The sequence below is a fragment of the Barbatula barbatula genome (assembly GCF_947034865.1).
Source record: "Barbatula barbatula genome assembly, chromosome: 3".
Classification (NCBI taxonomy): Eukaryota; Metazoa; Chordata; class Actinopteri; order Cypriniformes; family Nemacheilidae; genus Barbatula; species Barbatula barbatula.
Genome location: NC_136764.1, coordinates 1,469,619 through 1,497,231, shown reverse-complemented (window position 1 = coordinate 1,497,231; position 27,613 = coordinate 1,469,619). Strand labels below are relative to the sequence as shown.

Sequence of the window (27,613 nt, the reverse complement as noted above, 5' to 3'; positions counted from 1 at the left end):
TGACAATTACGATTGAACGTCGATGTATTACACGTGTTCATAACTTGTGAGAGAGATATCTTTGGTTTGAAGGCATATTATTGTCCATTATACCGTGCCAAGACACCGAGGAGAGAGAGAGAGAGAGAGAGAGAGGAGGTTTGGCCGATAAGCATAGTGTCCGTGTAGGGAAGAGAGTCCTGCGTGTTGTGGAGCGTCGGGAGGGAAGTGAAAGCGTGTCACAGACAGATGGTCTCTCAGTGGAGTTGTTCTTTTTTCTCTCTCTTGTTCTCACTCTCTCCTGGCAGCTGAAAGAGGTCCAAACTGTTACCTCATGATCTTCCTCACTCGCTGCTCCTCTTCCTCCTCCCCCACACCAGCATACCTGTTGGCTGAAAATCCTGAAGGACTTCCGCTTACCTGCTCTCTCTCTCTCTCTCTCTCTCTCTTCTCACAGGTTGGCAACGATGATGGATTTTTTTCAGATTGATGAGAAACCTCTACACGTCCTTGCCTCCGGTCCCCTACAGGCAATTTAACAGACAGAGAAGTAGATATTCATCACAAAGCCGTGGCAGTCAAGAGGGCGAGTTAAAAAGAAAAAGTGAGGGTGAACGGAGCAAACAAGGACGTTCTTATGATATACGGAGATTGGACGAATTTGCCGAAGAATCATTTGTCCCTCATGTATGTGAAGACATCAGAAGAAATAATGAAGACTCGCTCTAGTAGGTTTCTTGTTGGGTTGTTATGGTGTCTTTTGATTCTAACGGGTCCCCTAGTGGTGCGAGGACAGAATGACACAGAGCCCATAGTACTGGAGGGAAAATGTCTGGTGGTCTGTGACTCGACGCCCTCCTCGGAGCCAGCGGGAAACGCACTGGGTATGTCCGTGCGTTCAGGTACCGGCCGTGTGGCCTTCTCCGCCACGCGCCAAACTAACCATGAGCCCACAGATATGAGCAACCGCACCATGATCATCTACTTCGACCAGGTGGGTTACAAATAAATCATGTTATCATTGTTTTCCATCCGTATCTGTTTAACCCGTGTGTTTTTGTCAGATCTTGGTGAACGTGGGTAATCATTTTGACCAGGAGAGCAGCGTCTTTCTCGCTCCGCGCCGAGGGGTGTACAGCTTTAATTTCCACGTGGTGAAGGCGTACAACAGACAAACCATACAGGTACAGAATCAAGACGAAATATGATCAACTGTAAATGTATTCGTGCCGAGAGGTCACTCCGAATATTTCCGCATCGCAGGTGAGTTTGATGCTGAATGGATGGCCGATGATCTCCGCTTTTGCTGGAGATCAGGATGTGACACGGGAGGCGGCCACTAACGCTGGGCTTGTGATCATGGAGAGAGGGGACAAGGCTTACCTCAAACTAGAGAGAGGCAACTTAATGGGGGGCTGGAAGTACTCCACCTTTTCAGGCTTCCTGGTCTTCCCGTTGTAACGAACGCTGGCGTGAATGAGCTGAGAGACGGGGTTACATCCTCCCCAAGTTGCACTATGATGAATATTAATGATAGGAAAACAAATACCGAGAAATGAGAAATCTATGCTTATATACGTACTTTTATGCCTTTGTTTATGCAAATGTGAGAATGAAAATGTTATAATTAAAAATGGAAACATGTCGAAATCATCGATTTGAATGTCTGTTGTTTTTTTCTGTCATGTATTTCCTACTAGGTCTAACATGTATGATTGAACTAAAATTGATGTTTAAATAATCAATAATACTAGATTTGAAATGATTGAATCTCTTGAATTGTAATCACTTTAAAAGAGTAGTTCACTTTCAAAATGAAAATGCCGTCATCATTTACTCGCCCTCTTGTCATTTCCAACCTGTATGACTTTCTTTCTTCTGCAGACCAGAAGGGAAGATATTTTGAAGAATGTTGTTAACAGCCCCCCATTCGCATATCCAATAGAAGAGAATGGGGGGCTGTTGTGTTCTGTTACCAACATCTTCAATACAGGTTTGAAATGACACGAGGGTGAGTAAACCATGAGCGGATTTTCATTTTGAAGATGAACTACTCCGTTAAATGTCTGACTTCTCTCTTTGCTCATGTTTGCCTGCTTGTTGAGCTAGGTGTGTATATTCACAACTTTGTAAAGGCTCATTATTAAAGATACTCTGTTAACTAAACTCAAATATTTTGTGTGTTGTATACCGGCCATAAGATTCTCAGTCCCTTGAAGAAGGTTCACTCGTTTTTGGTCCCCCTGCTGTCTGAATGGTGAAACAGCAGCTGTTTGTAAATATAGCTCTCAGCATCAGAGCTGGCAACATGAAGCAGAAATCGGCACAGTTAGCAGCATAGGCATAATGGATAACGGATACGAACTACAGTGCCACCGGTCGAGCAAAGGCAGATGGGGCTTTTGGCAAGCAGACGTGCAAGTATACACTGGACTCCTATGGATCATGGGCGGCCTGTCACAATCATTAACGTACACTGCATTGCTTTAAAGACACACGCGCGCACACACATATTCACACATGCAGGAGAGAAAGGTGAGGAACAAACTGCAGGGAAGACATAAAAGGAGATAAAGAGAGACACCCACAAACAACAAACAAATCTGTCATGTTACCGATTCATTTATTAATCTAGTCTAAACATTATTTTTAAAAAGTGTCTAAGTAGGGTAGAAATGATTGGATCAAATTAAGAAAAATAGATGTAACATATTTATATTGACTTTTTATTATTAAAGTGTAACTCCACCCAGGGGCGGACTGGCCATCTGGCGTTCCGAGCGTTTTTCCGAGGGGCCTCTAAAGTATGGGGCCGGAACGGCGGTGTGGTCAGCTCAGACGGTGTATTATAAATGCGAATGCGCGCAAGGCCAATGTACTGTAGAAGACTCGTATGCACCTCAGGCCCCCCCGGACGACAGACCTGACCATACACCTCCACCCACCCCCCCCCCGTCGACAGAAATAGTGTAGCCAGGGCCGATTTTTCTTCCCAGTCCATCCCAGACTCCACCCAAAATGAAAATTAGGTCATGAATTACTCATCCTCTAGTAGTTCCAGACATGTGTGCGTTTCGGTTGAACACAAAGAGAGATATTTTGGAACCAACAGTTGTGAAGCACCATTGACTAGGGAAAATGTAAATGGTAGTCGAACATGTCCCAGAAATGTGTGTTTTCCCACATTCTTCAAAATATCTTCTTTTGTGTTCAAGAGAACCAAAAAATGACTACATTTCTATTGCCTAGTATGGCAGTCGATGGTGCTTCACAACTGTTGGTTGCTAACGTTATTCCAAAATATCTCTTTGCGTTCAACCGAACAAAGAAATGTATAAATGTCTGGAACAACTAGAGGGCGTGTAATTCAATTTTCGTGTTTGGGTGGAGTGTCCCTTTAACTTGTGTTTAAGAGTACAGACATATTTCAGGAGTTTGGTTCCAAAATGAGAAAATGTCAAAAATCTTGTTTTTTTATTGGCAGTCCAACTAACGTCAATCAAACTGCAGTTGGTTTCTTTTGATTTAAGCCACGATAGCTAACTAGCATATTCATTCACAATAAAAACACCATAACATAATAAAAACATGATTTTGGAACCAAACTCTTCATCTGTTACCCAAAGAATATCAAATGATGTTTTATTTCATGTAAACGATTGACTGTGTGGTAATGAACCTTATAGTTGGTTCTGTCTTTGACATTGAGTTTGGTTTGTCGTGTATTGAAATACAGTAAATGTGGAAAGACAAGAACAGCACTGACAACACCGATAAAACAAAACACTCAACATATTTAAACATTTAAAGAGGCAGTAAAAAATAATATTTTTAGGCCCATTATAAATGTCCTCAAACGCAAAGCCATTGGATTCTATGCATATTGTGAAATTGCTATTTTTGCATATATAACCCAAAGATAACACAACTAAACACCACAGGCGTAATTTACTATTTTATCACGTGAATATAACAAAAAAGCCAATGTTTATCAATCGATATCAAGTACCAATCCCTTTGTTGGCCAAATGCTACGGTAATAAAAAACGTATTAAATACATGAAAATATTAACTCGCTCATATAATAGTAAACCTGTTTTTTGCAAACTATAACAATAATAAAGAAACGCATCCGCTGCCGGTTTATTTCTAACGAGCGCGCGACGAGAGGTAGGCCGCATTCAGTGCGTCGTCAACCGAACTACCGTACGGCCGATACCCCCGCCGTCTCCCGCCCTGCGCGCCGCACGCCGAAATGATTGACGGCCTTTCCCTCCAATAGAATGTTTGACTCCTGTCAGCCCTCCGATGACGGGCCAATCAGCGGCCGGCGGGCGAGATCGGGGCCGCGCTTCTACGCCAGGTCTGGCATGAGGTTAGTTCCTGCTCTACGCTGGCCGTTTCCTGTAATCGTACAGTGTTGTGAGACGGAGAAAGCCATGTGTGTCGATGCAAAGGTAAATTTAGCACCCCGAAATCATCGCGGGGAAAGTCGGGGCAGCGGATGGCGGCGTTACGAGGGCATATCTGACTAGAAAACGCGACCCAGTCAAGTCGAAACAGCTTTGCGGCCTTGCCCGTGTCTGTTCGTAGTCGGGCTGTGGGGTTTGTAGCACGTTGCCTTTGGTTTGGTCCGGTTTGTTGATGAGAGAGATTGAAAGACGGTCCGAACGGGAGACCGCGAGGTGTATTATGAATGACGCTGATGCCGGTCACGTCGGAGAGAACGAAGTGATCTGCCACGAACATGAGCATTTACGGCGATAGGAAACGCCATTGTGAACATTGATGGGGTTTGTCTTCAGGACTGTTTGTTCGTGTGATGGCAGGTCGACCGCATCGATTGCGTTTATCTAAAGTGCGGGTTGTATAGGTTGTGCGCGTTAAGCGTATGCCATTGATTTAAATGACACGATTTTGAGCTTCGTGACAGTGTTGTGATAACCCGAACGCACACACCGGTCTGTCAGGCGTCTAACGCAATGTGATATTACATCTATGCTTTGTTTTGTTGAAATGAATGTCTTCCTCGTCTTCTTCAGGGCATCAGTACGCGCATTTATTGATGGATGTCTTTGTGATCAGTCCGACCAGAGACGCCAAAAGTAACTCCAGGGGAAAGGAACTCTCTTACCTCTTCCTCACTCCCTGATCATTCATTTCAGGTAACCCTCATGCATTATTCATACAAGTTCAATACACTGTAATGCGTCTCGGACTTTTTCCTTGTAAGCCCCCTTTGTGCAGAGTGCATTGCTTTGGAGCCCCCCAAAATAAACACGCATCATTTTACTTGAACCAAGAACATGTGTCATACACATTAGGATGTTTGGTGGCATATTATGTATTTGTTTCTTAAATGCCCCCAGTTTGAGGACCACTGGTCTGTGAGGTGTGGCGTGTGTTAAAGCACCAATACGTTATCTGTGTAGATGTTTGGAAACATCAGTGCATCCGAAACTGAAAATTCAGCCTTTATTTATTCACCCTCGTGTCGTTTCAATCAACTATGACAGAAGATGCTTGGAAGAATGTTTATAACCCAACAGCATTGAACGCCATTGACTTCCATTGCAATGACACATTTCTTAAAAACATCTTTGGTGTTCCGCAGAAGAAAGAGTCACGTACGGGTTTTGATTGGCGCAAGGGTGAAAGAAAGTGTTATGTAAATAAACCTGAATTCAAGCGCTTATTTACAATGTCGCATAGTTTTTGAGCCGCGTTATATTAGAATTATATAGAATACAATGCATGGCATTATTGCACATTTTTATATTGAGTGAAGATATCTTGCATTTGATGTATTCATTGACATTGTGTCTCTTTCACGGCGTATCTCCAGATTCTCTCGTTGGATGTTTGCGTACCAACACTGGATATCACACATTCTTTGCTTGTTTTCACAAACTCTTTATAAAGATGGCAGACCCTATTATGGACCTTTTCGATGACACACCACTGTTCAATTTGGATTCCCTGCCGGAGGATGCATTTTCCCAAGGCTCCTCAGACCCGGTTGAGGAGGCACTGAAGTTGGCCCTGGGCCAAGTCGACCCACCTGCGGATACCACGGCGGTTCCCGGCATCCCTGTGCTCGGTGATGCTGTCCCGACACCTGTTTCTGTCCCGCTTCAAACTCTTCAAATACAGCAGCCGACCCAGATGTCCCAAGACATCTCAGTTTCCCAAGCTCCAATATCTATTCAGGCGGTGCCTCAGTCTTCTCTCTCTGTTGCCGGTAGCAGCAGCGGGGCAGCAACCGTTCTCCTGAGCTCCCCAATTGGAGTACCCGTATCGAGCTCTCAGGTCACCACCCAGCAGCTTCAGACTCAGCAGGCGGGGCAGTCGGGCCCCAAGATTGTCATTCTGAAGGGTCCTCAGGGTCAGACTCAAGTGTTGCAGGGTGTCACAGGAGCCACAGGTTCTCCAGGGAAAGTCACCCTCACCAGAGTTCTAACAGGAACCCCTCTTAGACCCGGAATGGCAGTTGTTTCCGGTGGGACGGTGTTAAATGCGACGTCTCCTGGGCAGGGGCAGGTCAAGATGAGCTCTGGGGTCCAGAGGCTGGTACAGACTCCAAATGGCCCAATGAAGCAGGTCTTATTGACCTCCATACCCCAAACCCAGTCACAGGTGCAGACACAACCCATGCAGGTGCAATTGACGCAGGGTCAGCTCCAGACGCAGCATGGGCAGGTTCAGGTCCAGGTGCAGCAGCAAGCACAGGCTCCAGGTGTTACAGCCTCTGCAGGTGTCCGACCACAAGGAGTCACTCTCTCAGCGGTGCCACAGCAAGTCAGTCTCTGCTCTCATTGAGATTTGTCGATCTTCGTGTGCTGCTTTGTATTTCATGTGCTCAATTACCGCCTCTCTTTTGTTAGGGTGAAGCTAAGAGGATCACTCTGGTGCTACAGCAGCCGTCGCAAGGCGGAGCTGCCCAGGCCGGGACATTGACTGTAGGGGGAACTGTCGCTGCAGGTCAACAAGGCCAGCATCCAAGGCTGGTGTTGGGCTCTCTGCCAGGGAAATTGGTCTTGCAGGGAAGCCAGCTGGCGGCTCTCGCCCAAGCCAAAGCAGGTCAAACTGGAGCACAGCCGAAGGTGCTCACTATTCAGCTGCAGGTTCAACAGCAGCCCAACCAACAGGGAGCCAAGGTGAGCAATAGGACAGGTCACATGTGTAAGTGTTGAGGATGTGCTCGGGAGAGTAAAAACAAGCTTTTTGTGTGTCCGATAGTTCCAATTAGTTTCTGGGGGAGCTAATGCTGGTGGCAGCCCTCAGGTAGTGCAGATTTCTCAAGGCCAGGGAGGACAAAGGCTGGCGGTGCCTCTTAAACTACTGCTGCAGCCACAGGTAGGATGTCTTGTTGGCACGTTTTCATGTTGGCATGTTTTCAGTTATTTGTTTAATTTCATTTTGGCTTATTGTTCACTTACATTTACACATCTTACCCGTGTCCTTTCTCCACAGACCAGCGTGGTGTCCAGTGCCGGTGGTACCATTTCCGTGGTGAAAGTCATCAACACATCGGCCGCCGGCTCTGCAGCCGTCACAAACACTACAGCTGCGTGTTCCGGTGTGCGTCTGGCTAGGATACAGGAACCCGTGCGAAAAGTGGAAACCCTGTGCAAGCAGGAGAAGGCCAATCGCATTGTCGCTGAGGCCATCGCACGGGCCAAAGCCAGGGGTGAGAGGAACATCCCCCGCGTCCTGAACCAGGATGACTTTCCTGCTGGACAGACCTCGGCAGACCTGGAGGGTGCCGCGGGGGCTGCAGGGGCCAAAAAGAAAGGAGGCGGCGGTGGAGGAGGAGGGAGCAAGAAGAAAAGCCCAAGCGCAGGAGGAGGAAAAGTGGTGGTGGGTGGAGACAAGAAATCTAAGGCGAAGGCTCCGGGAACTGGAGGAGGGGTTGTTGGTGGCAGTAAAAGTAAAGCCAAGACTAAACTAAAGTAAGTCATGTTTGCTTGCTTGTACCTTGAACCCCCCCCCAAATATTCTTGTTCTTACACGTTATTCCCTCTTCATAGCACCATCACGCTAGTGGGTGGTAAAAAAAGAAAAAGAAATGGATCCTCTGACCACTCAGATGTAGATCTTAGCCCACCGGTTTCACCCCGTACGCTGGAGGAGGACATGTCGCAGGTACTGTTTGCTCAAGGGCTCTCTATGACAATAGAAACATGTCAGTCTGTACTATATTGTGATGAACATTAATAATAGATTTTAAAGCAGCTCATACTTTGATAGTAAGATTTGAGTCATGCAACTCACCTCTTGGGTTGGGTACCGAAACCTGTATCCGGTATGTATCTGGACTTAATAAAAAAACGCAGATTTCGGTGCCTCATTTCTGTATTGTCTGTATTGCAAGCAAGCAATCCCAATTAAACGCGTTTAAATCAATGAAGCGCTTGCTATGAAGGAGCTCGTTCTTAAAGGGGAAGTTTACCCAAGAATAAACTTTGTGAATTTTTACTTACCCACGAACGTGTTAAACATGTTTAGATAACTTCCGGCGTCTTCGGAGCACAAGTAAACATATTTAGGTGACATCCAAGAGATTTCCAGGACTCCTCATAGACATCAGGGTGTCAAGGTCCAGAAAAGTACTAAAGACATCGTTGGTCCATCCATAGTGGCTCAGTTGAATTTTTTTTAATGCTCCATGTGCCAAAAACAGACCAAAATACCAACTTAAATCGATAAATTCTCCTCTGTCTTGTCGGTGTATGGCCTGTGTTCACGAGAGCAGTTTTCCGTGTTGTGAGCGTGGGCATCCAATAGGGTCAAGCCCCATGCGGCGTTCAGCGCACAAACCTAATACTTATGCGTCAAAGTGCTCTCGTCCAAGAAGACGACGACAAAGAAGTCCAGAATAAGTCTCTATTTTGATTTGTTTTTCGCACATAAAGCATTCTCGTCTTATCAAAAAAATGTAACTGAGCCACTATATGCGGATGGGTAAATTTAACGATGTCTTTAGTACTTTTCTGGACCTTGGCAAAAACTGACACCATGATGTCTATGAGGAGGCCTGGAAATCTCTCACTATTTTCACGTGTGCTCCGAAGATGACGGAAGTTCTCTCAACATGTTTAAAAAAATCACACAGAGTAGAGTTTAAGGTGAACTTCCCCTTTAACCCAGTAACGCATTTGACAAGAAAGACAATCGAGACACAGCAGTGAAAGTGCTGAAACCTTATAGCACCTGTCAGTCTGTTCTCTAGACATCTAGTCCGTCAAGATTTTTACTCTTGATTGCATGTATAGGCATATGATTATACTTATTCATTATGCATACCATCTGTTTTTAAAAGAATGCACATATAATGTAGCCAAGAAGGCTCTCTGTAAAATTTCTGCCCATATTTAATTCAACTATTAAGCGAGCATTTAGTTGTAGCTGGAGGGTAAACCGTAAACACCAACATCTGTCTAGTAATGTGATTGTTTATGCTCCATTCACTTACTTTAATTGTGCATTTGTTGTGTAATTTTTTTATTTAACATTTTGTTCTTTAATATCGGAAAATACCCAACCCTGCACGATTTAATCGAAAAGCGCGCTGTTTGTTTTTAAAGCGCAGTTTGTAGTGAAGTATGGTTAAATGCGTATGCAGGTGCGCTCTCACGCTGATGCACAGAAGAAGAACCATGCGTATACTTAATAATGCTGTCTTCCTATCTGGCATCTTCCTATCACTGTTTTACAAGCCTCCCCCGTATTTTCATGATAGTAAAGTAAATTTATAATGACGATGTTTGACGAGTGTCGCTTTTTTAAATGCACGTTATAAGCAATTCAATTGCAAAGTGCTTTCAGATGGAGCGGCATTTCCCACAGAGCCGAGCATCACAAACAAGCTGCGCATAAAACATAATCGCAGTCTTTGCACATCAATTTAATCGCGATTTGAATACGATAAATCGTGGAGCCCTACTGCCACCTCTTTGTTCTAATATATAATCTGTCATGCAGTGACTCATGTGTCTGATGGCTGTTCCTTGTCTGTCGAGTCAACTTTATTTAGAAAGCGCTTTTTACAATTTTCATTGTTTCAAAGCAGCTGTACAAGAAAACATATATACTATAAGGTTATGCAAACCTGTCTGTCTGTCAAACAGAAGCGGCGCTCTAACCGCCAGGTTAAGAGGAAGAAGTATACGGAAGATTTGGACATCAAAATCACAGACGATGAGGACGAAATGGATGCGGACGTTGACGTGACCACTCCTGTTGTGTCTACTGTAAGCCACGCTCAGGCCATGGGAGGAGAACTCCAACCGGAGCTCGATGGAGATGGTCTTCCAAGCATGCAGTTTTTTGTGGTGCGTCAGCACGCTAGTCATAGCGAGTTGGACTTTTTTCAACTGCTGACATTGTTTCTTTTAACTGGTTTTGTCAGCATTGACATTATTGCTTAGAGTCATGGTTTATCCATGAGTGTCTGAACGTGAATCTGATTTTTGCTTCAGGAGAACCCAAGTGAGGAGGATGCTGCTATTGTGGATAAAATATTGTCCATGAGGCTGACCAAAAAAGAGGCAAGTAATGTTTTGCAAACCAGGAAGTGGAGCCTTATTTATTTTTTTCCCTTTTATAATATTCAAAATAGTTAAAAATGAACTAGTGTGTTCGATATACAGCCGTGTGAAAAAAATCATTTAAAATCAGCATTTCTAGATGTATTGTGGCCGTTCTAGTCCAGTGTCTGTTGAAGTGAGTGTCTCAGGAGTGACATAGTCATTCAACAGCAATGTGAAAGAATGACAGCCAGATGAGGCGCATGATAACTGATATAAATCAAAGTTATCACATAAAAGATCATTTTTGAACTTTTCCTGTACAAATATTGTTGTTTCGCTTAAAAGTGAATATGAACAACTATACAGAGCATCTTTTTTGTTATTTTGAGCTGTTTCTGCAAATATATTTACAATATTTGGAAGAAATATAAAAACATACATGTGAATGGTAAATTATTAAATCAGCAAAACGTCTCTGAAATATTCTCTTTATCTTTTCCGCTGCTATATTTCGATACGATACAATTATATTTTCAGCACTAAAAATAACTTTCTGAACTGTTGAGATTAATGTTTTCCTAATTGGATTTCATTTAAAGAATTGTATAGATGACATAAATAAATAACTAAACTAATATAACATTTACAGGAATCATTCTGACTTGTGTGTTCCTTTTACTCTTGCAGGTTTCTCCCGGGCATTATGTCAATGTGGAAGAATTCTTTGTCAAATACAAAAACTAGTAGGTCAACTTGAGTTCTGATTGGAGTGTACCGAACACATTTGATTCTGGTAATATGATCGTAAATTGTGATGTGTTTTTACAGCTCGTACATGCACTGTGAATGGGCCAGTCTTGAGCAGCTGGAGAAAGACAAGAGGATCCATCAGAAGCTCAAGAGATTCAAGACCAAACAAGCACAGATGAGGAATATCTTCCAAGAGGTGAGACCCTGTGAAGATGAATTTATGCAAATATTCTAGCGTGTTTGGCTTTTGGTTTTGTCTTGCTGAATGTGTTCTTGGGTAGGATGAGGAGCCCTTCAATCCAGACTACATGGAGGTTGATCGTATCTTGGATGAATCGCATAGTGTTGATAAGGACAATGGGGAGGTAAGGGTTTCCTCTGCATTGTTTTGTACAGAACAAAGTTTGTAAGACCGATTCAAACTGTTAACGAATGAGTTTGAGTCACGCAACATAAGAGACGGTAGAAAGTCTTTATATTTTGCTCTACCCTTCCTTACATTGAATACAAATAATAAACTTTCTAAATCGGTTCAAACATTTTATCCTGTGTTCTCTCTCATAGCCGGTTGTGTACTACCTGGTGAAGTGGGGCTCACTGCCCTATGAAGATGCTACTTGGGAGCTGAAGGAAGATGTTGATGAAGGAAAAGTGGAAGAATTCAGGAAGATTCAAAGTCGCCAGCCCCGTCTCAAGAGAAATGTAAGCTTCTGTACTCCGACTCATTTGCATATGTCTCCTCTCACGATGTCTGATTATCGTATGATTATTATGACCTCGGCCGTCTACACGCCAGTGGTGGTGTCTCAATTATGTTTTCAATGAGTGAGAGAAAAGACTGCTTTGTATCATCATGACTTGCTTTTCCGTCAGCCTCGACCCCCTGCTAGTTCCTGGAAGAAGCTGGACGAGTCGAGGGAGTATAATAATGGGAATCAGCTTCGAGAATACCAGCTGGAAGGCGTCAACTGGCTGCTCTTCAACTGGTACAACAGGTAACGTGGACAACTACCCTCCTGATACATGCAGATGAATGAAGCTTAGTACTAAGAGGGGCTAAAGAGGCTTTCATGTGGCGTTCGATCAGTTTATGGGGATTTTGTAGCTTTTGTAAATGTGTGGCTGTCTATATGCTTCTGCTCTATTAAATAAACATGTAGCACATAACATTTTTGAAATTGTCTTTCCCCCTCGTCCTCCTCCAAAGGCAAAACTGCATTCTGGCCGATGAGATGGGTCTCGGTAAGACCATTCAGTCCCTAGCGCTGCTGTCCGAGGTGTTTTCTGCCGGAGTTCAGGGGCCGTTCCTCATCATCGCGCCACTGTCCACCATCACAAACTGGGAAAGAGAGTTCTCCACCTGGACCGATATGAATGCTATTGTTTATCACGGCAGTCTGGCCAGCAGACAGATGATCCAGCAGTATGAGATGTACTGCAAAGATGACAAGGTCTGTTCAAATGCGGTGCTTGTTTTCTTGTTAATAGCAAATATATAATATTGTTTATATGGGATTTACCATCGATGCTGTTTAAATTAATATCAGTAAGAGGTTTAAGCTTTTTATGAACATCTTGTTCTTCTGTTTTCTCTAGGAACATTTCATTCCAGGTGCCTATAGGTTTGATGCTCTCATCACAACTTTTGAGATGATTCTGTCAGACTGCCCCGAGCTGAAAGAGATTTCTTGGCGCTGTGTCGTAATTGATGAAGCTCACCGTCTGAAGAACAGGAATTGCAAACTCCTGGACAGCCTTAAGATGCTTGAAGTAGTAAGTAGCTTGATAAAGTTTGACCTCATCCTGGACCGGAGAACGTCTATATGTAGTCACTCAAATGTGTCATGGTTTTAGCCTGCGACATATCTCTGTAGCATTGCGTGCAACAGTGCTATTATTAGTTTTAGGTCCTGTGTACATAAGCCAATTGTCGTACAAAACAGTGTTTTAAAACGAAAACGATCCTCATTTGTACTGCCGTTTCCACATGCGTTTCAGAAAAAAGGAAATGCAAGGAACTCCTCGTGTGGATAGATGAGGTAATCCATGTTATTAGGCTTGTTTGATTTCATCCGGCCCTACGCAGACCGATAGACGGATGACATTGCAGTACTGTGAGCACGTTTTGAAAGCACATGGCTCTCCATACTCTCTCGTGTTGCTGTAATGTCATTGTGTCGATCAGAGTACGCAGCGCAGCTTGAAGTCAAACAAGCCTGTTGTTTACACCGTTGTTGTTAGGCTGGTCATTATCAGGTAGTGTAATGGCTCAAATGACAGGGACAACCCAACCAGTAAGTGGATGTGGGCACCCACGCCTGCGTATTTAAAGTCTTAGTTTTTTTTGGTTTATACAGAAACTCAAACTGGAATTTTCAAACTACAGCCGTGTCTGCAGCGTTACCAAAAGTCTCTGTTTTTGGGGCTAGTGTAAACGCCATGCGTAGCCGTAGCAAGAGTTATGCATTAAGGATAAAGGAAATCATGCTAGTATTAACGCCACCTTAGTTTTCTTATTCAGGCTTATTTTTTACAAATTTTAGATCCTATTATTTGTACAGCATATAGGTTAACACTGTTGTTTTTAGTCGTGCTTTGCAAATTGCCATTGATGATACAGTATGTGTAATTACTGAAACTTCAAGGTTTTAGCTTTGTGCAATGTGGCTTCCTCTCTGACTTTCATTACTCATCTTTTTCTTATATTTTTTTAACAGGAGCATAAAGTGTTGTTGACAGGCACGCCACTGCAAAACACAGTAGAGGAACTATTCAGCCTTCTGCACTTCCTGGAACCAGCTCAGTTTCCCTCTGAAATCGAGTTTCTCCGAGAGTTTGGAGATCTGAAAACAGAGGAACAGGTAGAGAAACGCTTCTACAAAACCAGGACGCACAATGTTGGCTGTTGAGAAGGTCAGCGGTGCTTAATTCGTGTCTCTCTGTTTTGATCAGGTCCAGAAACTGCAGTCTATCCTGAAGCCTATGATGCTGCGTAGGTTGAAGGAGGACGTGGAAAAGAACCTTGCCCCGAAACAAGAGACGATTATAGAGGTACAGTTCAGGATTCCCTTGCGCTCTAATATAACCATTCTGTTTCTGCTTTTATATGTCTGATTCTGATGAAGGGAAACGCTGTGTTTCTCAGGTGGAGTTGACTGACGTTCAGAAGAAGTATTACCGTGCTATTCTAGAGCGTAACTTTAGCTTCCTCAGCATGGGCGCCACACATAACAGCAATGTGCCCAATCTCCTCAACACCATGATGGAGCTGCGAAAGTGTTGCAACCATCCTTACCTCATTACAGGTGCCGAACTTTACGCCATAACCCAACAACCTTCAAAGTTGCCTCTCAATCACCTCATACATGAATAAAATTGTGTGCATTTGCCATCAACTTTGATACTTTGTTACCGTGGCATCTCTTGCTTATTGGTCACCCACGATAACGTGTTTGGATGCTCAAAGCGTTTCATCCACACATCTCTTCCTTTACATCTACAACTTCCACCGCTGTCTCAGTTCTCTACCTTCTGTTCCCATCCTTGTGCAGGAGCTGAGGAGAAGATAGTGGCTGAGCTGAGGGAGGTGTATGATCCTATGGCTGCAGACTTCCATCTTCAAGCCCTGGTGCGCTCCGCTGGGAAACTGGTCTTGCTGGATAAGCTGCTTCCACGCCTTAAAGCTGGAGGACACAAGGTGCTCATCTTCTCCCAGATGGTGCGCTGCCTCGACATCCTTGAGGACTACCTCATACACAAGAGGTACATCCAGGAAATAAATAAAAATGTCCGCTTCATTCTCGTGTTTGACTTGTTGTGTGGATATTAAATTTGAATGTTCTGATAGATACCTGTATGAGCGCATCGATGGCCGCGTCAGAGGGAACATGCGACAGGCGGCCATTGATCGCTTTAGTAAACCGGATTCAGACCGGTTTGTCTTCCTGCTTTGTACTCGTGCCGGAGGGTTGGGCATTAATCTTACAGCTGCTGACACCTGTGTCATATTCGACTCGGACTGGAACCCACAAAATGATCTTCAGGTTGAAATGACACTTATAATCGTAATTGCATGTGAATAAATGATTGGTCACATTTCTTAATTTCATTCCTCTAATTTCTCTGCGGCACCTTACAGGCTCAGGCCCGCTGTCACCGTATCGGTCAGTCTAAAGCAGTAAAGGTGTATCGTCTGATCACCAGAAACTCATACGAGAGGGAAATGTTAGACAAAGCCAGCCTTAAACTCGGACTTGATCGAGCTGTCCTGCAAAGCATGAGTGGGAACAAGGACAGTAATGTTAATGGGGTAAGAATGAAAGCGGGATGCGCAGCTTCCTCGTTGCAGGTTTAAATAGCCTGAGATGAATAATCACTCATTGGTAAACTTGTGTTCCTCAGATACAACAGTTTTCCAAGAAAGAGATTGAGGATTTACTTCGTAAAGGTGCTTATGCAGCCATAATGGACGAGAACGACGAAGGTAGTCGCTTCTGTGAGGAGGACATCGATCAGATCCTGCAGAGAAGGGCGACTACCATCACAATAGAGAGCGAAGGAAAAGGATCCACATTCTCCAAAGCCAGTTTTGTGGCGTCTGAGAACCGCACGGATATTGCTCTGGATGACCCTGAGTTTTGGCAAAAATGGGCCAATAAAGCAGATATAGACATGGATTCTCTCAACAGGAAGGTAGAGTCTAGTGTTCTAACTTGGTTCTGATCTTCATCACTGCATCGGTTTTCCTATTAATTTCTGCATCTGTAATTTCCTTTTTCTCTCAAACCTTTTGCAGAATACCCTTGTGATTGACACGCCAAGAGTGAGAAAGCAGACCCGTCAGTTTTCCACTCTGCGCGGAGAGGGTGGTGAGCTGTCGGATTTGGACAGTGACGACGACTACCCACCACATAACTCTCGGCAATCCCGTGCTTCCCGACGGTCAGACCGGCATTCAGGCACAGGCTACGGACGCACAGACTGCTTCCGAGTGGAGAAACACCTTCTTGTTTATGGGTTTGTGAATTTGTTTCTTTGTGATTATGATGTGTCCTGGCGGGCTCTAGGAATATTATGACACTTTGTCTGTACAGGTGGGGGCGCTGGAGAGATATCCTGGCTCATGCTCGGTGTAAGCGGCGTCTCAGCGAGCGAGACGTGGAGACCATCTGCCGAGTGATCCTTGTTTTCTGTCTGATACATTATCGTGGAGATGAGAACATCAAGAGCTTCATCTGGGAATTGATCACCCCGCCAGAGAATGGACGAGAACCTCAAGCTCTGCTTAACCATTCTGGTACGGCTCCCATGCCCTTCACATTCTTCTGACAAGAGGCAGTTTCATGCAAAGCAGGCAGTAAGCTTTTATAAAACACTCACAAGGGGTTTCTCCTGTGCTGTAGGTCTGTCCATCCCGGTCCCTCGTGGCAGAAAGGGCAAGCGGGTGAAGGCTCAGAGCTCTTTTGATGTGCAGAAGGTAGAGTGGATTCGCAAGTACAATCCTGACAGTCTACTTCTGGACGACAGTTATCGCAAGCACCTCAAGCACCAGTGTAACAAGTATGTTTTCATTTGGAACACACCCGTAATCCCTTAAAGTCCTGCTTGTGTAGCCAATGACCACTTTGAATTTTAACATTCTGATCTTTTCTTCTCAGAGTGTTGCTGAGAGTACGTATGCTTTATTACCTGAAGCAGGAGGTCATTGGAGACCACGCTGATTCTGTATTGAGTGGAGCTGATGCCAGGTACAGTTATTGGTTCATCTTACCCCCCCACACACACACACACACAAATGACACTTCACTGACGGCGGGTGTGTTTAAATGCAGAGATATTGATATCTGGTTGCCTGAAATGGAGCAGCAGGATGTTCCGTCTGGTTGGTGGGACGCAGAAGCCGACCGATGCTTGCTTATCGGTGTTTATAAGCATGGTACGTGTGTCCCACATATCAGGTTTTTACATTTCATTTGTTTTTTAAACTAATATTTTGCATCCGTGTTTTAGGGTATGAGATGTACACCACCATGCGTGCTGACCCCTGCTTGTGTTTTGTCGAGCGGTGTGGACGGCCGAATGAGCAGGACATTAACGCTGAGCAGCAAGCGGCGGACCGAGAGCTCGGGGACGGGTGAGTTTCAGATCTGTAACTCAGTACTGTTACATGGCAGCTTATCTGATGACTCCCAAAGTATTGCTGCTCGGTGTGACCTTGTGGGTTTGTTGCTCCCTCTCAGAGCGGACTATGACAAGTACTCAGAGGATCCAGAGTTCAAACCTGCAGCCAGACACACCAAGGAAGTTTACGAGGAGGTAAATTAATTCTTGAGTTCTGGGACGTTCTTATGTGTTTACTCAAGTTCTTAAAATAATTGATAGACATTCACATTTGCTCCTCAGGCTGATTCTGTGAACGCAGACAATGAAATATGCGTGGAGGAACGCTCTGCCCCTGTGCTGGCAGAAGGCCCTGCCTCTGCATCCTCAGATTTGTGTTATTGGCCAACAAGCTCATCGCTCACAGCTCGACTGCGACGCCTCATCACAGCATATCAGCGCAGTTACAGACGGGAGCAACTTAAGATGGAGGCTGCGGAGAAGGGCGATCGCAGACGTAGACGCTGTGAACAGGCCACTAAGCTCAAAGAGATAGCCAGGCAAGAACGTCAACAAAGGTGAGCTCTCCAAGAATGCTCCTGCTGAAGATTACTCCTCTATCTGGCTGTCCAACGTTCTCATAGGAGTGTCATTTTCAGGTGGACCCGTAGGGAGGAGTGCGATTTTTACAGGGTGGTATCAACCTTCGGTGTGGACAGGATAAAGAAGGAGGCCAATGCTACGGAAGGGGACGAACATCACATGGACTGGACCCGCTTCCGCTCTTTCGCTCGACTGGATAAGAAAACCGATGAGAGCTTGACACGTTACTTCAAGTGCTTCATGTCCATGTGTCGGAAAGTGTGTCACCTTCGGCCCGCATGTGGAGAAGGTACGTTTATACCTTTGAGTCAGTATGAAACCGCTTAAAATTTTACTTCTACAATGCCACGTTTTCTTTAAATATTTTTGTATTTGGAAATAAGGTAGAGCTTGAAACTTATGGATAACGTGATGCATGAAAAATTTAGTTTGGATTTACATTAATCGATTTGCAGAATCTCAAGAAATGTCTCAGTCCCTGGCACCCATCACAGAAGAGCGAGCCTCGCGGACACTCTACCGAGTCAGCTTGCTGTGCCGGCTACGTGAGCGCGTTCTCACTCACCCGTTGCTGGAGGAACGCTTTGCTCTGGCGCCAGCCAGCTCGGAACTCCCCAACTGGTGGAACGTCCCACAGCACGACCACGAGCTGCTCCTAGCCGCCTCCAGACATGGCGTCAGCCGAACCGAACTCTCCATCTTCTCTGACCCCCAATACTCGTTCGGCCAGGCCCGCCTCGACTACCTCCACAACCAGCAAGCGGCTTCACAGACTCTGGGGTTCGGCCAATCACAAGAGCAGACCAGCATCAAAGAGGAGGGGCTAGACGATGACTCTCGGCTGTTGGGGGTGGACACTCTGTGTCAGTCGGAGTCCCCGGTCACGCCGTTTGCACACTCAGCGGGCAAAGTTGGGGGGCAAGCCGGCTGGAGCTGGAAAAAGAGCAAACATGCTGGGTCCAGTGGGCGAAAGGGAGAAAGAGGGGAAGGGGCTTCAGACTCGGATTCTGATTCGGACTCGGGCTCGTCGTCTTCCTCGCGTCATTCCGGCAGCTCGAGCGATAGCGGAGACAGTGATGCTGAGAGAGAACGAGGTAAGGAGATGCATCTCCGTTTAAGACATTAGGTATTTTCTGGGACAAATTTATTTATTTGGAGTTGATTGTTTGTCATTTGTAACTAATGAGTCATCTCTCAACAGCAGTTCTTAAGATGTGTGATGGTGACGAAGAAAACAGCATCCTCTCCCTGACACCATCCCAAGACGGTGCTCCACAGGAGTCTCTAACTGACCCTCTCAGAGTCGACTGGCCTAAGGATCGCGTGTTGATAAACAGAATCGATAACCTCTGTTCTCTCATTCTAACGGGACAGTGGCCTTCGGGCCGCCGCTACGTCCCTGACGTTCACCTCGGTGCAGTGTCTGAAGAGCATGGCCTTGGAGGGGACCTGGGTTACCCACGGGTCGCACGCAAAAGCAACAGCGCCCTGTCTGCGGAATCTGTTGAAGGCCAAGATACAGAGTTCACAGTTAAACTCCTGAAGGTGCTCAGAATCTTAAATGGGTTATGTTTGCATACTGGGAACGAATGTTTGTTTACATCTTTATGTTGGGTATTTTAATGTAGGAGGAGGGTCTGAAGCTGACCTTCTCTAAGCAAGCTCTAATGCCGAATGGAGAAGACAGTGGACGCAAGAAACGAAAGGACCACGAGGTACAGAAATGTAGTCTCACACAGACATCTAGAAATCATCAAACACATGGATGCCTCAAACGTTATGTTCAATGCTAACGTTGTGGTTGTCTGGACTTTAGCTGGTAGATTCAGAGGGAGTTCTCCATGCTCCTCGAAGAAGGGACCTTCCCAACTGGCTCAAGGAGAATCCAGACTATGAGGTGGAGGGAGACATGTTAGAGGTAAGCACTCCTCTGAGCATTCTTTGACTTCTGCTTGGACTGACTCAGCTGGTAATGTTTCTCTCATTGTTGCAGCTGCTGGTGAACAGGACCAAAAGGAAGAGGAGGAGGAAGAAGGTGGAAAAAGGAGTAGCGCTTACAGGAAGTGAGAGGGTGAAAGTCAAAGACCTGAGGACGGGCAAGAAGGTGAGGAAGGCCAATTTGTTGAATATTTAAGTAGTTCCTGAGAAATGTGGCTGGGTATTCTATTGATCTTGATGACGAGTTCATGGCTTGTTGCTTTTCAGTTTGGTGGAATATACGGCCCTGCACTACAGGACCTGAGGGAGCACCTGGAGGAGAATCCTGACCATGCTGTAACAGCAGAATGGTCCGAGACTGTTCGCAACTCGGTCAGTGCCTCCTGTGCTAAATCTGTTTATACCAAACACTTGTCATTTTCACATCTGTACAGTTAGGCTAGCGGGTTTTATCAGCTCCTGCAATATTAAGTACCAATACACGACACTGTTTAATGCCATTCTTTGAATTTTAGGGCTTCTTGCCGGAGAGTTTATTCCACAGACTGTTGAGTCCCCATGCTTCAACTCCCAAAAAGAGCCGACATTACCTCTCCGCCCCTTCAATCCAGTCCGACGATCCTCTCCTGGGAGGCGGCGAAGGCGAGACGTTAGTTTCCGACGGGGCGTACATGATGGATGACGAGGAACTGGAAGACAGCGGTCACCTCGCATCATCTCACCACTTCCTCACCCCTGCCTATGATGTGAAAATGGAGCCGAGCGCGCTCGATATGGACGGCGGCGACAGTTTGTCGCAGGGTGGCTACGAAAGCTCAGACAGAGAGGCCATTTTGGATGATGTCATCATGGCACCTAAAAATTCAGACTCTTCCTCGAGTTCAGAGGATTGACCAAATCGCAATGTTTGACGTAGTAGACAGAGATCATGACAGTCTTTTATTTTATTATATTCTTCCTTCATTATTTTTATAATTATTGTTGATGTTATCGCTTTAAATATTGAGTAACAGGATTTCTTTTTTTCTTGGGTTGGACTTCTACTGGACTGTTTTGTGTAGAGTGAGGAAAGCGACAGTTGTCACTCATGTTTTTGTTTTCTTTTTTACATCTTGTTCGGCACGTTGCGCAAAACACCAATTCCAGCTGATGATTGAAATGTGTGTCACTTACCCATAGCAGGTCCTGTTCGTCATTTATGGCTCGGAAAGGAGCTGTTTGGTTTCCCACCCTCAGGCTGAACTGTATAACAGTGTGCCGGAGGATTCGTGCACTGAGCTGTGCCTCGGTCTCGTGAAGAACATGCTTTCGTTGGATGTATATCATTTTTTGTATGTGTGTGCGTAGGAGGGGGGCGGGGGGGTTTTGGGGTAGGACTCTGGGTTTAAGGTTAGATACTGAAACGTTGTTAGACAGATTATGGCTGTATTGTACAAAGTCCTATGCCTGCAATGATGCAAAGATTATGAGTTTATTCCCGTTTCATGAACTGACATCAACTGTCTCTGTGATATAAATATGAATAGCAGTCTACAGTGGAAACATGTCTGTTGAAATCATTTTGTGCATCGTGTGTGGTTTACTACATACTTTATATACCTACAGAAACACAAACGTGGGGTGTTTGTGTAAACATTTGTATTGACAAGCGTACTAAATGAAAGAGCAACCTTTTTCTTGTGCTCTTCTCAAGTTCTTGCTCATTTTACGTGGCTCATGTATGACCACTGGTTTAAATGTAGTAACTTTAATTGTTACGGTTAAACTTTCTCGTTGGACAGTTATACTTAACGTATATTTACATAACTTCAAAATCACAAAGTGCTTAATGTAATGGATTTAGCACACGTCATTCCAAACCTGTATTTTGTAAGAATGTTGATCACTACACAACATTGGACGTCATTGATTTCCATTGCACGAATACAAAACCAGACATTTTGAGACGTCTCTCAATAAAGAGGTTTTAAATGGCATAAAGCGGCTTTAACTATATCAGTGTTTTCTGGCTATTTAAACAAAATATCTATTTAAACGACTGGCCGAAAAGATAGACATCGATCGCTTGTTGAAAAATAACGTTATTTGTAAAAACAAAACGGGATCGGTGTGCGATTAAACGGACTTGTTAGCGGAAACAGACAAGAGTAGTAGAACGTCGATCTAATCGGTCCGTCCCGAAGCACTTGCAGCTCGTTGCTAGCTCAACCCCGTTCATCGATTTTCTTCATGTTTTAGAAAATGCAGTTAAGCTTTTATTTACTGAGGCTTTTGAGAAATCAAACCGCAGATTTGGTGTTGAATAAAACCACGTTGGGTTTGAACACGTTTGTGAACTAGCACTATGCAGCCGATTAAACTTAGCCGATGGTGCTAGCGTGCTAAACTGGTAAGCCAACATCTACAGCACATTTTAAAGGTTATTGGCGATATTTGTGGGAATCGATGAAGCATTCGCATTGTTCAGGCGATCGACGGAGATCCCGGGACACGTGCTGGAAGGCGATGTGGTGTTTTTTGGTTCTTTTGTGAATGCCGTTTGTTTTTCTTGAATCGCCCGGACTGTAGCTCGCTCTCTGTCGCGACGTTTTGATTTTCTTTGTTAAAAGTCCTTCGTTTGTGTGTCGGATTGTTATAAGGCCCGTCGTCCGTAATATCCAAATACTTAAAGATTTGCTTTGTGCTGTCAGACGGGTTATCATGGATCTGAATTTTTACCCGGATCTCTCTGACGGCACTGGTCAGCATGTGGATTCTGAGTTTATGGATAACTCGTCTTACAACGGATACGATACTGTGAGCAAAGTAAGTTCATTTGCGTTTAACACTGAACAGTGTTACTTTAATACAACGTTATATGAATGTTTAATGCGCCTGTGAAGTTTTACTGGTGATCTGTATTCATTCTGGACAACCTTCAATTTATTAGTTCACAGGTGGCAGTGATTCATACCTGACCATCAGCGGGCCTGGCCATCATTTTCTGTCATCTGAGGTAGTATTTACTCCAGTGCATAATGCAAACAGTTTGTTTTTGTGAGTTCGACTTGCAAAACACATGTTTCCTCTCTGCTCTTTTCTAGCAAACGTTCCATACACCCAGTTTGGGAGATGAAGAGTTTGAAATCCCACCCATCTCCCTAGATCCAGATTCTGCTCTCACTATAGAGGATGTGGAAGCTCACTTCGGAGAGCTGGCCGAACAGGCCGGGGGCTCGAGGGGTCCTGGAGTCGGAAGTAGTCTCGCTAGTAATTCTGTGGTGGGGGGGAACGATCCCTCCTTTGCATCGGCTTTCATGAATCCATCATCTCGGGGCATGGACCACCTGAATTTGAGTGTCATTAACCAGTCAGGAGAAAGTGCTCTACTGAGCGCAACTCTGGGTGTGGTAAGCACTGTCGAGTGTCATCACTGAGCATTTATTATCTTGCTTTCATCTCACAAGAAAACGCATTTAAATTCCTTTCAAAGTGATCAATATCTTATTTTTTTAGGATCTGGGCCATTCGGTTGGCTCCCATTTCAATAGTTCCTCCTCCATGACTATTGATGTTCCAATAAACGATATGAACCACAGTCTCCTAGGACACAACCAGCTCACTACCATAGACCATTCAGATCTAAGTGCTCATTTAGGGCTCAGCCTTGGTGGTGGTGGAGCCGGCGTGTCAAAGTCACCTGACCAGCCGCTGTCAACTACACCATCTCCTTCAGGCTCACTGCAGGATGAAGACATGGAAGACTTTAGACAAGTGAGTGTCACGGATCTCTCCATCGCTGACCTGATCCCTTCATTTCTCTGTCTTGTGCTTTGAAACCTTTCCCTCTGTTTTAGAAAACCATGCTGGTGGACTCATCCACGATCATGACGCACGTACCCAGCTTGACGGGGTCCGTGCAGATCTCCAGCGCTCTTCCAGCTGTCGTGAGAAGGATGGGTGGTAAGCCGACAATGGTACCCGGGACTTATGTAGACGTGGGAGCAGTGCTTGGTGCTAAGAAAGGCCGGAAGAAAAAAGATCCTAATGAACCACAGAAACCGGTGTCCGCTTATGCTCTGTTCTTCAGAGACACCCAGTCGGCCATTAAAGGCCAGAACCCAAATGCCACGTTTGGGGAGGTCTCGAAGATCGTGGCGTCCATGTGGGACAGTCTTGGAGAAGAGCAGAAACAGGTGTGGCATGATTCTTCCGATCAAAAACGTTTCTACCCTTGGGACTGTAGCTGATATGTTTCGGTCTTTGCAGGTTTACAAGAAGAAAACAGAAGCAGCGAAGAAAGAGTATCTGAAAGCGTTAGCAGCCTACAGAGCAAATCAGCTCTCAAACGTGAGTAAAAAACTTCAAGCTCTTCCTCTGTTATGCTTTCTTTTTCCTTTGCTTACTTTCTGTTGTTTTCCATCCAGCCCTCTCCTGAGGTGGAGGATAATGCTCCCTCCACTCCTGCATCTGCCCCCTGTCCCACACCCGTTGCCGCTGCCCCTCCCCGTCCCGCACGGATCACCCCCATCCCTGACCAGAACACCATTACCAACATCTGCACGTCCAACATCATCCTCGACCTGCCCCAAGTCACCACCCGCTCCCGCACGGGTTCTTTACCCCTGACCATCGGTCAACCCCTTCCCCCTAACCCCAGTCCAACACCCACCGTCACCAAAATCATCATCTCCAAGCAAATGTTACAGGGAGGCGCTCAGCTCCATCAGATTCCCACGTCCATGGTGACGGTGATTCCGGCTGCGATACGAAGCGTGCAGCAGGCCGCTGGCCGGCAGCCTCCACCGCTGCAGCAGATGCAGGGCACTCCTCCTCCACCACGTCTGCAGCAGATGGTGCAAACGCAAGCCCCGCCTCCTCTCCAGCCCAAGCCCCACGGAGGGATGGGAAGTTCTTTGGCTGTCACTGCTACGCCGCCGCCTCCTCTCCAGATAAAGATTGTGCCTGCTTCTTTGCATTCTAACTTGTCCACGCCGATTATTGTGACTACAGCAACAAGTTCCAACCCTGTTATATCCTTGTCCAACATCGCCGCCTCGGCACATTCCGCACCTGTTAAGGTGCAGGTGGAGCAAGTCAACGAGCAACCAGTCACCGGGGAAAATGAGGTTGTGACGGAGGAACTCGCTTCGGAGGAGGTATTTCTGCTTTATGACTTGGTGTGATAGTTGTTTGTGAGACATTCTGCGATCAACTGAGCAGTACTGTACATGTAGAGTACTGGCAAAAACTCTGATACACACATGGTCTTACTTTTTTCAGATGGAGATGGAGGTTAGCGTCGCTCCCGCAGCTTCCTCTTCTGCTCCTAATATGTGCGTCCGTGCTGGATGCACAAACCTGGCCGTGGATAGCCGCGACTGGGATAAGGAATACTGCAGCAATGAGTGTGTAGCCACACACTGCAGGTGGGTTTCTGGCACAAAACTTCAAAGTAGCCAACCTGTCTCACATTTGTAAAACCGTACTCTTGGTGACCTGCTTTGCTTGATTTAGTCCAAACGGTGCCAACGCAAAAGATCAAATATTATTTCAAAAATTGTTTTATTTTCAAATTAAAATATGATAACTATGCAAATATATTCAATTATATATTGTAAACCGATTCTCTGTGTTTATTCTTTTAACAGGGACATTTTCATGGCCTGGTGCTCGATCAGGAGCCATAACTCAACCGCTGTCAAATAAATGAAATGATGTCTTTTGTAAGTCAAGATGATGGAATCCTACTGTGTTATTTTGTATTTAAAGTGAGGAATCAGCGGCGGAAAAACCCACATTGAGGTCTCATTTATTCCCTTGTAAATAGACAGCGTTTGTTACAGCAGTGCAAATCCAAGGCAGTCGAGTGTGTTTGGGTTAAATGTATAACTGATTATACTTTTTGAGCTCATGTTTTGACTGAAGGCTTTGTTTCTCCATTGAAGCTGTTGGATGATGACCTACATTGAGTATTGTACTTTATTCGGACCTTGATTTATTTTTATATATACACATCGCTAGTATTTGTGTTAAAGTGAGAAATCGTCACAATTACGACACATGAAAATGCTTCGGACAAGTTTGAGATGTAGAAGAATAATGAAAACTTAGTTTTTTATATCATTTACACATTTTGTGTTAGATCTGTCTGGAAATGCTCTTGTGTAAAATCTTTTTGGGTTTTGTTTTGGAAAAAAAATGTGTTGCTGACTTTTTAACGGCGTTACAAATGTTAATCAAGTATTAATAAAGTGCAGCCATAAGTGGACGTGTTTTATTGGGTCCCTTTCTAATGAGATGCTCTTTGGTGTATTTGTGCGATGACGGTATAGTTTACGCGAAACACGATTTACCATGTAGTAGTGTTCTCCAGACACACATTTAAACAAGTAAAGGGACACTTGTTCCGCTTTATACAATTCATAAACAAGGCACATAAAATGTGTAGATGAACTAACGTGTCCGTTACAACATTAATACGTTCACGCGTTTGATCGCGGTGCTTCAGGTAGTTTTTCCGTGTTACTCACAGCTCTGAGCATTACAGCCAATCATAGACAGCGCACGAACGTGTTGACCAATGAGAAGCGTAGATGAGTCATCGGTATATCGCGTACAGAGACGATCAGCTTCGTACATTATAACGCGATATTATTACAGAAGTCGCTGTTTCACAGATGTTTCTCGCTCGCTTTCTGTTTATTCCGGGTTTAAATACACGAATTTGATAGTTTTATTTAACTATATATTGGAATTTATAGCCTGGCTGATATTTGACCTGTTTTGACTTGCATAACCTTTTGCTTATAGTAAAAGTTTTCTTGTACAGCTGAATGAAAATTGTAAAATAAAGCTGACTTGACGCTTAATGTTGCTAAAAGAAACAATGTGGAGATTTTCTAACGTAAAACCCGATATAATCGCACTCAAATAGTTTGCTGCGAAGTCTAAAAAAATGCAAACACATGCTTCTTAATGTTTTATCTGACATAAAAAAATCATGAATACAATATCAAGAGCAGTAATAACTATATTTTTATTCTTAATAAATTTAGTAATTTAGCCTTTATTTAATGTGGCCTATTCACATGAAATGACGTTAATCTTATAACGTTATGTAATATTGGTGTGAATATGGCACATTTGAGCAGTGTTTGTATTAAACCATGTCATGCATCCTTCATGTCATGTTGTAGGCATTTTGGATTTGATGATTCTTGGTTTATATAGATGCTGATGTTGGGGAATATTGCCAAAGTCATGCTGAGTTGTTGCTGAATCTGCTTTGCAAGAAGCTTTAAATTCTGCATCATTAATATTATTTTCAGCTATGTTAAGACTGGGCTACATCTCTTTAAGAAGAACGCTCTGGTTATCATTTCAGTTATGTTTCTATCTTATCTTCATATACATGATCTACAATCCTACTACAATATGTGTGCAGTGTGAACATTGATCTGATGGCTTGTTTGGGGGCAGATCTTTTTACATTTTTGATAAATAATAAAAGAATATCAAACTATTTGTCTTGTTTGTAAGAATTTCTCTGTCCTTTATCAGATTTAGCAATTGTTATTATTTTTAAAATGTAATCTCACTCCAAACTTTTGATAAAACTTGAGAGCCCTCATGTACGTACCCTCATACCTTCTTTAATGTACATGGGTTTATTAAAGAAATATGTTTCTATGCCATATAAAATGTTTTTGTCTCTGATTTTCCTTTATTTT

General features: G+C 44.4%; 3 protein-coding genes across 8 annotated transcripts; all 3 read left to right on the top strand.

Annotated features, from left to right (window-relative positions):
- Positions 1-436: 436 nt before the first annotated feature.
- cbln12 (cerebellin 12) lies at positions 437-2,142 on the top strand. The gene is made up of 3 exons (XM_079453424.1): positions 437-973; positions 1,044-1,163; positions 1,243-2,142. The coding sequence occupies exons 1-3, from the start codon at positions 617-619 to the stop codon at positions 1,438-1,440; spliced, it is 675 nt and encodes a 224-aa protein (XP_079309550.1). The 5' UTR covers positions 437-616; the 3' UTR covers positions 1,441-2,142.
- Positions 2,143-4,113: 1,971 nt separating this feature from the next.
- chd8 (chromodomain helicase DNA binding protein 8) lies at positions 4,114-21,876 on the top strand. 5 transcript variants are annotated; one of them, XM_079453392.1, is made up of 39 exons: positions 4,114-4,354; positions 5,022-5,144; positions 5,825-6,777; positions 6,864-7,136; positions 7,219-7,335; positions 7,453-7,931; positions 8,010-8,124; positions 10,110-10,313; positions 10,461-10,529; positions 11,199-11,254; positions 11,340-11,457; positions 11,543-11,626; positions 11,826-11,963; positions 12,135-12,256; positions 12,469-12,712; positions 12,858-13,034; positions 13,979-14,122; positions 14,214-14,312; positions 14,407-14,566; positions 14,813-15,023; positions 15,109-15,304; positions 15,400-15,570; positions 15,663-15,953; positions 16,057-16,277; positions 16,355-16,557; positions 16,664-16,820; positions 16,919-17,008; positions 17,093-17,196; positions 17,271-17,394; positions 17,501-17,576; positions 17,664-17,938; positions 18,005-18,252; positions 18,419-19,057; positions 19,165-19,508; positions 19,592-19,678; positions 19,780-19,881; positions 19,957-20,067; positions 20,169-20,273; positions 20,417-21,876. In XM_079453392.1, the coding sequence occupies exons 3-39, from the start codon at positions 5,902-5,904 to the stop codon at positions 20,792-20,794; spliced, it is 7,608 nt and encodes a 2,535-aa protein (XP_079309518.1). In that variant the 5' UTR covers positions 4,114-4,354; positions 5,022-5,144; positions 5,825-5,901; the 3' UTR covers positions 20,795-21,876. The 5 variants fall into 5 exon arrangements, with proteins under 5 accessions (XP_079309518.1, XP_079309521.1, XP_079309520.1 ...); XM_079453395.1 differs by having other exon boundaries at positions 4,350-4,436; positions 18,020-18,252; positions 19,168-19,508; XM_079453394.1 differs by having other exon boundaries at positions 4,350-4,436; positions 18,020-18,252.
- Positions 21,814-27,578, top strand: tox4a (TOX high mobility group box family member 4 a). 2 transcript variants are annotated; one of them, XM_079453401.1, is made up of 10 exons: positions 21,942-22,290; positions 22,592-22,706; positions 22,831-22,896; positions 22,985-23,290; positions 23,397-23,654; positions 23,738-24,076; positions 24,150-24,230; positions 24,308-25,039; positions 25,164-25,309; positions 25,532-27,578. In XM_079453401.1, exons 2-10 carry the CDS (start codon positions 22,602-22,604, stop codon positions 25,587-25,589), a joined length of 2,091 nt encoding a protein of 696 aa, XP_079309527.1. In that variant the 5' UTR covers positions 21,942-22,290; positions 22,592-22,601; the 3' UTR covers positions 25,590-27,578. The 2 variants fall into 2 exon arrangements, with proteins under 2 accessions (XP_079309528.1, XP_079309527.1); XM_079453402.1 differs by having other exon boundaries at positions 21,814-22,706.
- Positions 27,579-27,613: the final 35 nt, after the last annotated feature.